The 13,463-nt window shown below is 31.7% G+C and overlaps 2 protein-coding genes across 2 annotated transcripts; both read left to right on the top strand.

Annotated features, from left to right (window-relative positions):
* Window positions 1–3,291: 3,291 nt before the first annotated feature.
* On the top strand, window positions 3,292–7,355 carry LOC115694964 (auxin response factor 18-like). The gene is made up of 2 exons (XM_030622066.2): window positions 3,292–4,584; window positions 5,812–7,355. The coding sequence occupies exons 1-2, from the start codon at window positions 3,580–3,582 to the stop codon at window positions 6,010–6,012; spliced, it is 1,206 nt and encodes a 401-aa protein (XP_030477926.1). The 5' UTR covers window positions 3,292–3,579; the 3' UTR covers window positions 6,013–7,355.
* A 2,239-nt stretch (window positions 7,356–9,594) lies between these two features.
* LOC133039166 (uncharacterized) lies at window positions 9,595–10,182 on the top strand. Its single transcript, XM_061117995.1, has one exon. It carries the CDS (start codon window positions 9,595–9,597, stop codon window positions 10,180–10,182), a length of 588 nt encoding a protein of 195 aa, XP_060973978.1.
* The last annotated feature ends 3,281 nt before the right edge of the window (window positions 10,183–13,463 follow it).

Genomic DNA, 13,463 nt, shown 5'->3' with positions numbered 1-13,463 from the left:
TCTATGAGATGGAATAACATTTTAGAATCTTTCTTAGCTAGGTAAATTTGTGACTTAATAACATCTTATACCCCTTATATATTATTGTACTGACAAATATATAAATATATAGGTGTCGAATATGGTGTATATGTATACATCGTGTATACATCTAGATAACTCATAAAAAACTATTCAAATGGCGGAAATTTACTGTCGCTATAGTAAAAGCCTATTAACGATATCTGTAGCTACAGTGAATTTAAGGACTGTTGTTCAATTTCATTCAATTTTACTAATTTAGTGATTGTTTATGTACTAAATCATGCTCCCCAAATTTTAATATCTACCAAATCACGCCCCTCAAATTTTGACATGTGCCAAATTATGCCATCTGAACTTTCATCGATGTTAGACTTTCCTTACTAAAATTGGACAAAAGTACTTACATCCAACAATCTTAATAGTTTAGGGAGGAGATTTTTAATAACGACCAGAAAAATTTTAGGAGCATGATTTGGTACATGTCAAAGTTCAGGGGATAAAAATTCTAATTAGCCTTTATTAATACTGCTTTTAATTTTTAAATAATAAAAATTGGAAAATAATTTTTTTTGGGTAAATTCCATGTAGATGCAATGTTTATTGGTTAGTTCCTATAATAAAAATAATAAAAAAAACAAGTGTAGACATTATTTTGTTGTATTAATTACATTCACTACACCAACAACCTAAATTAATGATATTTTTTTAAAAAAATGTCACAATAATAATATTTTAATGACATTTGTTAAAAAATATAACTATATTAAATCAAAAAAAGAATAAGTGACACTTTAATTAGTGACTTTTTTTTAAATGTAACTATTGATATATTTTAGTAACATTTTATCAAAAGTGTCACTAATTTGCGAATATATAATTTTAGTAGCATATTAAAAATATCACAAGAATAAATTAATAGTGACATTTGTAAAAATGACACAAAATATTAAATTTAGTATTTAAAATGTCATTTTAATTAGTGACATTTCAAAAGTGTTACTAGTGAAAAATTTTAGTGGTATTTATAATTTATTTTCAAATTATTTATATTATAGAAATATGTAACAATATTTATAATAGAAATTAAATTTCACCCTTAGTTATTAATTTTATAAATTAAAAATAACCAAACAAATATAAATATTAACATTGGATCATAATTATTTTTTCTCAATAAACAAAATTGAACTCCATAAAAAATATTAAAATAAATTAAAAATATAATAATAATAATAATAATAATAATAATAATAATAATAATAATAATAATAATAATAATAATAATAATAATAATAATATATAAGCTTCTTCATCCATATCATTTGCATCTAATGACACTAATGTATCAATAATTATAGCTGCCATATCTTTCCTAACCAAACTAATATTTTTATTCTCAATATTAGAAGGTGCCTCACAAACCTCACTTTGTAAATAAGACTTCACATTCTCGTTTTATGACGGTACGCTCATTAAAATAATCTCTAAGATTTATTTTTAAAGCTACATGTCATTCTTTGTGTTTGAGGTCTTCCACATACATTACTTGTTCAGCTTGAGAAGCTAATATAAATGGTTCATCTTCATGCATCAATTTTGATAAGTTTACTCTTGTGCAATCTTCCTCTTTCTTAATGCCACTTGTTGAAATCCAGTCACACTTAAATAGCACAACATGATATTCTGAACAATAATCGAGTTTTATAATATCTATTAATATCCCATAAAATGTAACATCTCTAAAAATAGGATTTGGATCCTTACTACTTGAAAAATTAAATTTGAGTCTTGGCAGTCATAATAACCCCCACTATTTTGAGTTTTTAACTTCTTTTTGATTTTCTTTGTATATATGAAACCTAAAACCATTTATTAAATATTTTTTAAATGTTATATACATAAATGAAGTAGTTGGTTTGTTTTCAAGTTGTGTTTAAAACATGTAACTTAAAGATACACAGATGATATGGGAGTTTAGATATGATGTATAAATCATGAATTCTTATATTTTAGTATTTCACACTATTATGATCAGACTTAGTGTAATTAATTATTCAAAAATATATTTTAGAAGGGATTAAAGTTTAAATTTTATAAAATAATAAAATTTTATTGTAAATATTATAATTAAATTGCTTAATTATTAAAAAAATTATAATAGAGACTTAAACATAAAATAAAATTATTAATATGAATTGCTGAAAAAAGTCTTATTAAATATTCAAATTAAAATTAATTATTTTAAGAATAGCTAATTATAGTTAATTTAATTTTTTTAAAAAAAATATTTACATGTTACTAACCTGCCATTACATGTCAACAAAAATGTAACCATCATAGTTACAATAAAAATGTAAGTATAGTCACCCTACCCTTAAATAAATATTTAAAATACTAGGAGTCCCTTTGTATTTTTAAATATGTGTGTAATTATTAAATTCATTAATTTTAATAATTATGTTTAGATCAAAAAAAAATCTTTAAAATATCTGTATAATAATTAAAATAATTGTGTATTTTAATTTTATTTTCGAAACTTAATTATTAAAATTATTGAGTTTAATCATTACACAGATATTTAAAATATCAAGGGACTTCTACTATTTTAAATATTTTTCCAATAAATAAACTCATTAGTTCTAATAAGTAAATTTAGAAAGAACAGAAAAATAAAATAAAAAACAATTACGGTTTTTGTGATATTAAAAATTGGAAAATTACAGCTATACCATTTTTAAATATTTACTTTAGTTTTTTTAATTTATATTTGTAAAGTGTAATTATGATTTATGAATGTGATTTTTATCTTCGGGTATATACGACCTTTTCCCAAGTAGTGTTTTTCTGAATTTTTCTGCTCCAACAGTATTGAGAATGGTTTTTTCTATAACTAAAAAGATCTGTCACTGGCGATCCCATGCAAAAATATTTCAACGACCCAGATTAATTGTATATACACTACACTATCTTTGCCTATATATATATAAAGCACTTGTACCAGGGTGCAAGAGTTTGAGTAGGACGATGACGAAAAATTGTATATTCTAAGGATATTTTTGTTATATGCGAGTATAAATATAAGAGATTTTCGTTAAAAAAAATGCAAGAGATTTTAATAATAATAAAATTATATAAATTTTTGTGTGTAAATATAATCATGTTTATAACATAATGTGAATTACTTAAATTAGAACTAAACACAAACATACAAACTTTTTCTCCTCAAATTAAGTGTACAAACATATACTTACTGTGCTGATATTTACCAATAATTTAAATAAAATTATACTCTTTTGAACATGTACAATTACTTAAAATAATTTGGAGTACAAAGATATTTTCATTTTTTTTAAAATAAAAATTAAATAATACCGTATAAATTACTGAATAATCTTTAAAAATATTAGTAAACTACATTTGAATTTAAATCATACAAATATCTATTTGTTTTAAAAGTAGACAAAAAAAAAAGTATAAATAGACATCTAGGTCAAAGGAAAAGAACATAAACACTCTCTAACACTTGATTATTATGTGCTTTCGGCAAAGTCAAAGATGAACGAAGAAAGAGTTCAGATAATCGGGAACGACATGATCATAGATTCCTCTCTTTGGCATGCCTGTGCCGGAAGACTAGTTCATGTTCCTCCGGTCAACTCTACGGTATCTTACTTCCCTCAAGGTCACTTCGAACACGCCGGAATGGAAAACACCGATGACGCCATAGCCACGGCGAGTAGAATTCCATGGAGGATTCAATGCCGAGTCACGTCCGTGGAGTTAAAGATGGATTCAAGAACTGAAGAGGTTTACACCAAGATTCATCTCAACCCAATAGTGACCAATAATAATTCTACTGATGATGATAAAGACTACGCTTTGAGCGAGAGTTTGAATTTATTTGGGAGATCCCAATTTCTTACCAAAGTCCTTACTCAATCGGACGCGAACAATGGCGGGGGTTTCTCTGTACCGAAAAAACTAGCGGAGACAATATTCCCACCATTAAATTACAAAATTACTAAACCTGGTATTGAAAATCTTCCGTCTCAGGATATTCTGGCGAGGGATTACAGAGGCAATATTTGGAAATTCAGGCATGTTTATAGGGGGAATCCTCTGCGGCACTTGTTGACAACTGGATGGAGTAAATTTGTTACAGCCAAGCAAGTGGTTTCTGGAGACACGATCGTGTTCGGGAGGGATGACAATGGAGATGTCTATGTTGGAATAAGGCGTGTTAGGAGGGCAAGGTGGCAAGGAAGAATTAGGGCTGAAAGTGTTCTAGAAGCTGCAAGACTTGCTGCCATTGGGAGAGGTTTTGAAGTTAGGTATTACCCGAGTAGTAGCACAACAGAGTTTTGTGTTGTGGATTCGGTGGTTAATGCAACGAAGAGGAAGATGGTGAATGAGTTTGGGGCTGGGACAAGGATCAAGATGGCTTTCGAGACTTTAAATTCGACTGGAGTGGAACCAGTGGGCTGGTACAAGGGTTCTATTGAGTCTGTTGAAGATGTTGACCCGAATCACTGGCCTGGTTCTTTATGGCGCCGTCTTAAGGTTTGTATATTCATCTCGATCGATCTTATAATACTTGCAATTAAATAATATGATGCTTATTAATTGATCGATGTCTCTCTTTTTGGAAAGTGTTCTAGGATAGGAACTTAAGAGTTGTTATATAGAATTAAGCACCATAATTAATATTAGACATTTAATACATCATGCAACTTTTGGACCAATTAAATATAGGTTTTTACTGTACTAAAATCGAAAGATTCAAACCCATATGTGTTATTTTAGAATATTAATAGGTGCAGACACAAATCACACCTAAACTTATTACTCACAAATACGGGATCCAATTAGAAAATCATCCTCCAATCTAATTCAATTAGATATCAAAATTTAATTTAATTCAATCCAATTACTAATTAGATATTTAATTACACACCTAAATAAATATGACATTTTATTTAAGTTTAAACTTCATAAACTTATCATCGTTACAAATGTAATGTAAGCAAAAGTTTTAAATAATTAAAAGAACAACATTTTTAAGTAATAAAATAAAATAAAACATCATGAAAATAAATATACAAAACAACTAAATATTACAAATTCAAAACACACACAAAATCTAATAAAAATATAATTAACATATATATTATACTTTTCTATATTTTTATTATATAAATAATTTTTTAACATATATAAATGTAATTAGATTGGATTGGTTTTTAATTAAATAACTGATGCAATCTAATTAGAATTCAACTTTTAACATTCAATCCAATTTAATTGTAATTGGATATCTATCTTCTTGTAATTAGATTAAATTGGATGAGTTCATGTTGAATATTGAATTAAATGATACCCACTCCAGTCACACTTATATAACAACTAAATATTTTGATTAACATCTTTATTATTAATTAAAAGTGACTTGTCTAATGTGTTAAGTTTGTGGGTCTGAAATCTACATTTAAGTATTTAAAACTATTTTAATATTTATTAACAGTGTCTTAAATAACTAAAAGAAAAAATAAAGTAAAATTAGTAAATGTTAAAGGGAGCTGTAAAAATGTTCTATTGTAACAAAAACTCTAAGGACATCTATAATGTCTGGGACTACTACTCTTACTATGTATAATGTATCATATTGGTATAAGTAATAAATAACACCTCTGGTTACAAAAATGCTAAAAGACAGCCGTACTGTCTAATGTAAAATTACCCATTGTTCTTTTACTTACTTACTATGATAAATTGATTATGTAATGATAGGTGAGGTGGGATGTTGATGCTGTAAATTTAAGGAAGCAAATTAATCCTTGGTTGGTCCAAGTGGTGAGCACACGTGTCATTCAAACCTATGACCGCAAACGTGGAGGCGAGCAATTGGAGGAATCCAATCACGTTGTAAAGAAGCAGACAGTCTATCTATTTGGTGCACCCATTGGAGAATCCAAGAGGAGATCAGGATAATTGCCTCTCTAATTAATCACACTTTAATGAAAATGAATCTCCTCAAATTGAGTACAATTAAGATTTTTCATTTTAGTTTGGTTTTTTTTTTAATGTTTATTTAATAATAAATATTCATTTTAGTTATATTACCCTTTTTTTTTCTTTATAATTAATTAACATTAACTAATTTATAATTAAAAGCAAGAGAATTGTTAAAGAGTATTATTGGTGTCTAGCACCTTCCTTAGTGTCATACTGCTATTGGTGTAATTAAATAGTGGGTCTCATACAATTTAAGAAAATAAATTTTAAAAAATATCGCTAACAATTTATAGAATGACACTTATAAAAAATATTGTACATCACTAGTACCCAATAACAATACTCTTGTAAAATAATGTAGTTTGTAGACAAATTTTGTAACTAAAATGTTCAAACAAAACATGATATAATAATAGCAAGTTTAAAGTGGAGCATGCCTCATACAAAATACTTAAATATATAATATAATATAAATTATAATATGATGATTACGTACAGTTATTAATTATTGATTAAACATTACTGAATTAATATTAAAGAATAAGCTTGTTAAGTTAATTTGAATATAGATATATAATCATAGAGAGGAATTCATTGGTTTGACTCCAACAACCAAAATCTCATAATAGAAAGATAACACTAAAACAATATAGCAAAATAATTCTATTGAAGTGCAAACTTATTAAAGTTGCATGAAAGATATCTAATTAAAAAATTTGAAGACAGCTGTCTGAGTATGTGATCATATAAAAATTACGATGAAACAAGAAAAAATCAATAGCAAATAAAGATGAATATATTCCAAATATAGTAATTAATAACTACTAGTACTATTCATCTTATTTTATCATAAGTAAAACACTTACCGTACGTACGACAAGATTTAATTACAAATTTGATTTTTTTCCCCATAAAGGTGAAGCATTTTTGTGTTGCATTAAACATGTTTCGGACATATTCTCTCCTATAAATGATTAATAATACTATAGTTTACTTTAATATCACTGTAACTTTCTTTTTTTTTATTTAAGCGTTTATATATTACAATCATATTTTACTTAGGACTCGAATCTAGGACCTTTAAAACACAAACACCCACCTGCCACTTGAGCTAGCCTCAAGTGGTCATTGTAACTTTCCTTTTTATTAATGTTATTTGTTTTTAATGAATAGTTAAACAACAACCATATGTATATATACTGTACTACAAACAAAAAAAAACCCTAGGATGCATGCTCTCTGGTTTCCCTCCGGTACCCAAACTGGGTTTTTGGTCCACCCAAATTGGTTTTGTGGTGGTATTTGGTACCTCTTTTGGGGTTTTAATCATAATCATTTCATTTCCTTCCTCATTAATTGCAAAATTTATTGCCCTGACGATTATTATCTCCTCAATCTTTCTTCAGACCAAAATTTCTACTGCATTTATTATCTTCCAGTGTCTCGTTTAGGTCCAAATTTACATCTGCATTTATTATCTTCTTCTCCTTTCTTCTTTCCAGTATCTAACTATCAAATCACCAGATATATTTTCAACCCAATTTCCTTCATTAAGATGGCGGCGAGGGGAATCGAAGGAGTTGATGATGCTTGGGAGAATGGAATAATCATGATACCTATCAAGATTAGAGGCCAAGCTATGATCAGAGGCAAGCCAAGAGGTACTCTTCATAGTCTCTTTTATTCCTTATATAAAGATAGATTTAGGCTAATTTGTTTTTCACCATCTCCTTTCTGTATTTTCTCTCCCTTTGTGATTGTTCTAAGCAATAGTTCTAAGATGGATGCTATTAATCCTTTTCCTTCTCAATCTTTAACCCTTACCCCTGATGAAAACACTGTGTATACTCTTGCTGATGTCCCTGATGAATCCACTGATACCATTAGCCTCCTATTAAAATTATTCACTGTCAAGCATTATAGTCGACCCTCCTTGATCAAAACTTTATCCCCAGTTTGGACCTCTCAGTGTAGGTTTCCTGTAGTCATATCTGAACATTCGGATGGGCTAATTCTGGTCACTTTTGGCTGCGAAGGTGACAAGAGGAGAATTCTTGATGGACAGCCATGGCATTTTGCCCAGAGTCTCACTATCTTTGCTGCTCCTGATGCTTCTTTTCCCATTACTCCTGAACAACTGCACTATGTTCCTTTCTGGGTTCAGGCATATGGTATTCCTTTCCGTTGTAAGTCTCTTGATTTGGCCAAAATTATTGCTTCGGGTGTGGGTGATCTAATCCAAGTGGACCATACCACAGTGAAGGAGGGAACTGGGCCTTATCTTCGTATTAGGTTGTTGATTGATGTTAATAAGCCTATCAGGCGAGGTATTCATGTTCGTTTTTTTAAGATGGGTAGGGAATTTGTAAAATGGCTGGATTTCAAATATGAAAGGTTGCCTGATTATTGTCTTTACTGTGGTATGCTTGATCATACCAAAAAATATTGCCATGCATATCTTCAGAAGTGTGATGAGTCTATTTCCCCACCTCCTTGTCCTTATGATCTCCCTCTTAGAGGTAAAGAAAAGCCTACTGAAAGGCAGTCCCCTTTTCAATATCCTCACCCCCCAGCTATAACAATCTCTGATATGGATCTTGCTGGTTTTCCTCAGGGGAGTCAATTCCCTAATCCTTTTCTGAACTATCCTTTTAGCTTTACCCCTCTGTTGAACTCTAATGTTGCCTCTGTTGCTAGTCTAACTGGTACTTGCCAATCTTATAATGTGATGATCCCTACACCTGTAAATCCTAACCTTTCTTTGGGGTTTTCTTTGTCGGGTTCATCTTTGTCTGCCCCGCTGCATACTGACTCTGTCATTGTTAATGATTCCCCGAGTTTCACCAATCCAGAATTGAATTTTGCTGCTCGCTCCCTTGCTGAAGCTTTACCTTCTTTAATTCTCAATTCAAACCAGACCCCTGCTGTCTCTGTGGTGGAAACCTCATTGCCTGATTCTCAGGTTAGAGGTAAAGGTTTGGCGTGTGCTTCTGGGGTCAAAAGGCCCACTTTTCAAGCTTGTCAAACTACTGTAGGGGGTTCATTGCGCTCCATGCTTAAGCGAGCTCGAGCTGGTGATACGGATGTAAGTGGTTTTTCTTCAATTCCTGATGCTGAACAGGCGGGTGGTGCGGAGCACACCCGCCTAGAAAAATGAGCTTTATAAGTTAGAATGCTCGAGGTTTGGGGAACCCTCGAGCATTCAATCGGCTTTCCCACATGATCAAGTCTCACAAACCTGTTCTTATTTTTTTGATGGAAACTAGGCTTAAACCAAATTCGGTAGATAGGTTTAAAGCTTTGTTAGGTTTTGATTTTGGTCTTGAAATCCCTAGGCAGCATTTTGGAGGGGGTTTACTTTTGTTGTGGAAGGCTGATGTTTCTGTAAATATTTTTAACTATTCCTCTAATCATATAGATTGTACTGTAAGTTTTAATGTTAATGAACTATGGCATTTTACTTGTTTTTATGGTTCCCCTGTTCATTCTCAAAAGCACCTTACTTGGAAACTTTTGCATGATATTTATTATAATGCTTCACATTTGCCTTGGCTAATAATGGGGGATTTTAATAGTTACCTTTTTAATACTGATAAGCTTGGGGGTCAAGCCCCTGATCAGGGTGTTATGACTCTTTTCTCTGATTTTATTAATAAATTTTCTATGTTTCCTCTTCCTTATGTGGGCTGTAAATATACTTGGACTAATAATACTATAAGTGAACGTTTAGATTGGGCAGTTGCTTCTGAATCTTGGTGTGATATTTTTCCTGAAAATAGTTTACATCATCTAGGCTACTATGGATCTGATCATCGTGCTTTAAAACTTCTTTTTGCCAATGATGCTAGTAGGTCTATTAATTTTGTTAATAAGCGATTTCGTTTTGAAAATAGTTGGTTAGAGGATCCAGATTTTTATAACCTTATGCAAAATAAATGGCATGATTTTCTCACTAATAATTCACCTTCCAATCATTTTAAGTTTTTCCTGGATAAACAAGCCCATTGTGCTAGTTTTTTAAAAGATTGGAATAAGACTCATAATCATCTTTTCAAATCTAGAATTCAGGAATTGACTCAGGAAATAGAAAATTTTCAAAACCACGATGTTCTCACTCAAACTGATAGGCTTCATTTGAATAGATAGAATTCAATGTTAGATGCTCTTCTCTATAAGGAAGAAGTCTATTGGAAGCAAAGGGCTAGGGTGAGGTGGCTGCATGCTGGTGATAAAAACACAAATTTTTTTCATAAACAGGCCACTCTTAGGAGGAAAACTAATACTATAAAATATCTTAAAGATAATGAGGGTTGTGTGGTTAATACTACAGAGGAGATAGCTAACTTGGTTGTTTCTCACTTTTCTGACCTCTTTAGTACCCAGGGTTGTAGTGTGGATGCTGCTGCTGCAATTTTTGATGTTTTGGGTCCTGGATTGGAAAATTCTGATGTTGAATTTCTTGCCCAGGATTTTACTGCTGATGAAGTTAAAAAGGCTGTTTTCCAATTGTCTGGGGATAAGGCAGTGGGATTAGATGGTTTCAATGCTTATTTTTATCAAAAGAATTGGGCTGTTCTTGGTAGTGATTTTACTCATGCTATTTTAGAATGTCTTAATAATGATATTGATTTTTCTAAAATAAATTCTACTCTTATTGTTCTGATTCCTAAAAAACAACATGCTAATAAGCTAGGTGATTTTAGACCTATTAGTCTTTGTACTACTTTTTATAAAGTTCTATCTAAGATTATCTCTAATAGACTTAAAAGGATTTTGGATAAAATCGTTTCTCCTTTCCAAAGTGCTTTTATTTCAGGTCGTGTTATTTTTGATAATATTATTATTGCTAATGAACTAGTACATGCTATTAATAATAGGAAGTCTGGTAAAAAAGGATGGGCTGCTTTAAAACTTGACATGGCTAAGGCTTTTGATAGGGTTGAATGGGATTTTTTGAGTAATATAATGTTTCATTTTAATTTTCCTGTTCGTTTTGTCTCTCTGATTCTTAAATGTTTGTCTTCTGCTTCTATTTCTTTCTCTATTAATGGTTCTGTACATGGTAATATTAAGCCTACTAGAGGCATTAGGCAAGGTGATCCTTTATCTCCGTACTTGTTCATTTTATGTGCTGAAGGTCTTTCTGCAATCCTTAGGAATTATCAGCATAGGGGTCTACTTTATGGTATCTCAATCTCTAGAAATGCCCCTCCTATTTCTCATCTTTTGTTTGCTGATGACAGCATCTTGTTTTGTGCGGCGGATCGTAATTCTTGTAATGCTTTGCAGCAGGCCCTCTCCCTGTATTCTCAAGCTTCGGGGCAGATGATTAATTTCACTAAGTCCTCCATTTTGTTTTCTCCTAATACTCATAATGACATTAAAGATCTATTTTTTCGAACTTTCCAGCTTGAGGATAAGCCTTTTATCACTAAATATCTGGGGTTACCTCAATGTCTTTCTCGGGCAAAATATCAGTCCTTTATTTTTTTAAAAGATAAAGTTTCTTCTATTATTCACTCCTGGCATCATAAATGGTTTTCTAAAGCTGGTAAGGAGACTCTAATCAAAGCTGTCCTTCAAGCAATTCCCTCTTATGCAATGTCTTGCTTTCGCATTCCTACTAGGATTTGTAGAGAAATTGAATCTCTCATTTCTAAATTCTGGTGGGGTTCCTCTCCTGAAGCTCGAAAAATACACTGGAAAAATTGGAGAATGGTGTGTCAGTCTAAGTTTGTTGGGGGTCTTGGATTTAGATCTTTAATTCATTTTAATCAAGCTATGCTAGCAAAGCAAGCTTGGCGTGTTTTCAAGTGTCCTGACTCTCTTCTTAGTTTAGTGTTAAAAGCCCGTTATTTCCCAAATACTTCTATTCTTGATGCTGGCCCTGGTCATAGTCCATCTTATACTTGGCGCAGTATCCTTTGGGGAAGAGACTTAATGAAGCAAGGTCTTATTTGGAAAGTGGGTGACGGCTCAACTATTCGCACTATTGAAGACCATTGGCTTCCTCACAGTAGGATTAAGTCATATTCCTCTCTCCCTCCCTCTGAGTCTACTCTTTCTTTTTTCCTCTCCCCATCGGGGGCTTGGGACCCTATTAAGCTTCACCAGTTTTTTGATGAGCAGACTATTGATCATATCCTTGATGTTCCTATATCTGGTAATGGATGTAGTGATGATTTAATTTGGAGTAGGAATTCTTCTGGTATATTCACGGTCAAATCTGCATATCACTTGGCGGTTACTTCTAGAGATATTCCTTCTTCCTCATCTTTTGATCAGTGTAAGCGTTTCTGGTCTAAAATTTGGTCTTCCTCAGTTCCTTCAAAAGTTAAACATCTGGTGTGGCGTGTGTTGTCTAATTCTGTCCCAGTTGCATCCCTCTTATTTTTTCGACACATTATACCTTCTCCTATTTGTCCTCTTTGTCATTCGGATTGGGAAACTGTGGAGCATGCGTTCCTGGGGTGTGTGAATGTAAAGAAAGCTTGGAAACATTCTCCATTGTTTCAGTTTTATAGTAACAATAAAGGTTTAAGTATTTATGACTTTATTGCTCTAGCTATGGATATTTTGGATAAATCGGATTGTGCTATATTTTTTTGCTTTATCTGGTTACTTTGGAATCATAGAAATAATCTTTATCATAATAAAAAGTTGCTGCCACCTTGGCATCTTTATGATCAGGCTGTGAGTTATTTATTGGAATATGAACATGCTAATCTGCCTGGTTTCAAGCCAGAAAATGTCAATTTCAGATGCATTGGGCAGGTTCAATTATCACAGCAAGAAGGCTGGAGAGTTAGCACAGATGCGGGTGTTAACAATTCTGCTAGGAAGCATAGTTTGGGTGTGGTGGTTACAGATGAAAAGGATGACATTAAGGCTGGCATAATTATACCAATTGTTGGCTTGGTTCCTCCAGAAGTTGCAGAAGCCAAAGCTGTCTTGGCTGCCATTTCCTGGGTGCAAGCAACTAAGCTTCATGTTAATGTTTTGCAAACTGATTGTAAAAGTATAGTAGATAAAGTTTATAATACTAATTGCCATAATTCTGTCGTTAATGATCTTGTCATGTGTATTAGGAACTTGTTGTTGTTCAGTCCTAATCTGGTCATAACCCATGTTCCCCGTGAGCTCAATAAAACTGCTCATGTGTGTGCTAGGGTGGGGTTAGGATTAGACAATGAGTATATTTGGAATGGTTCTTTACCTTCCTTTGTAACCTGACTCCTAGTTTGGTTTGTTTAATAAAAGTTCAGGTTTCTCAAAAAAAAAAAAAAAAAACAAAACAAAAAAAACCCTGAAACATCACACATGTGGTTGGAAAAGTTTTTGACTTTATTTATTATTTTATTAATTGTCGACTTAGATATGACCCACTAACGTCTGTAATTTTTTTTTCTTTTCATGAACAAACTTGT

This window comes from Cannabis sativa, chromosome 6 (assembly GCF_029168945.1).
Source record: "Cannabis sativa cultivar Pink pepper isolate KNU-18-1 chromosome 6, ASM2916894v1, whole genome shotgun sequence".
Lineage (NCBI taxonomy): Eukaryota > Viridiplantae > Streptophyta > Magnoliopsida > Rosales > Cannabaceae > Cannabis > Cannabis sativa.
This window is presented reverse-complemented; position numbering and strand designations above follow the sequence as displayed.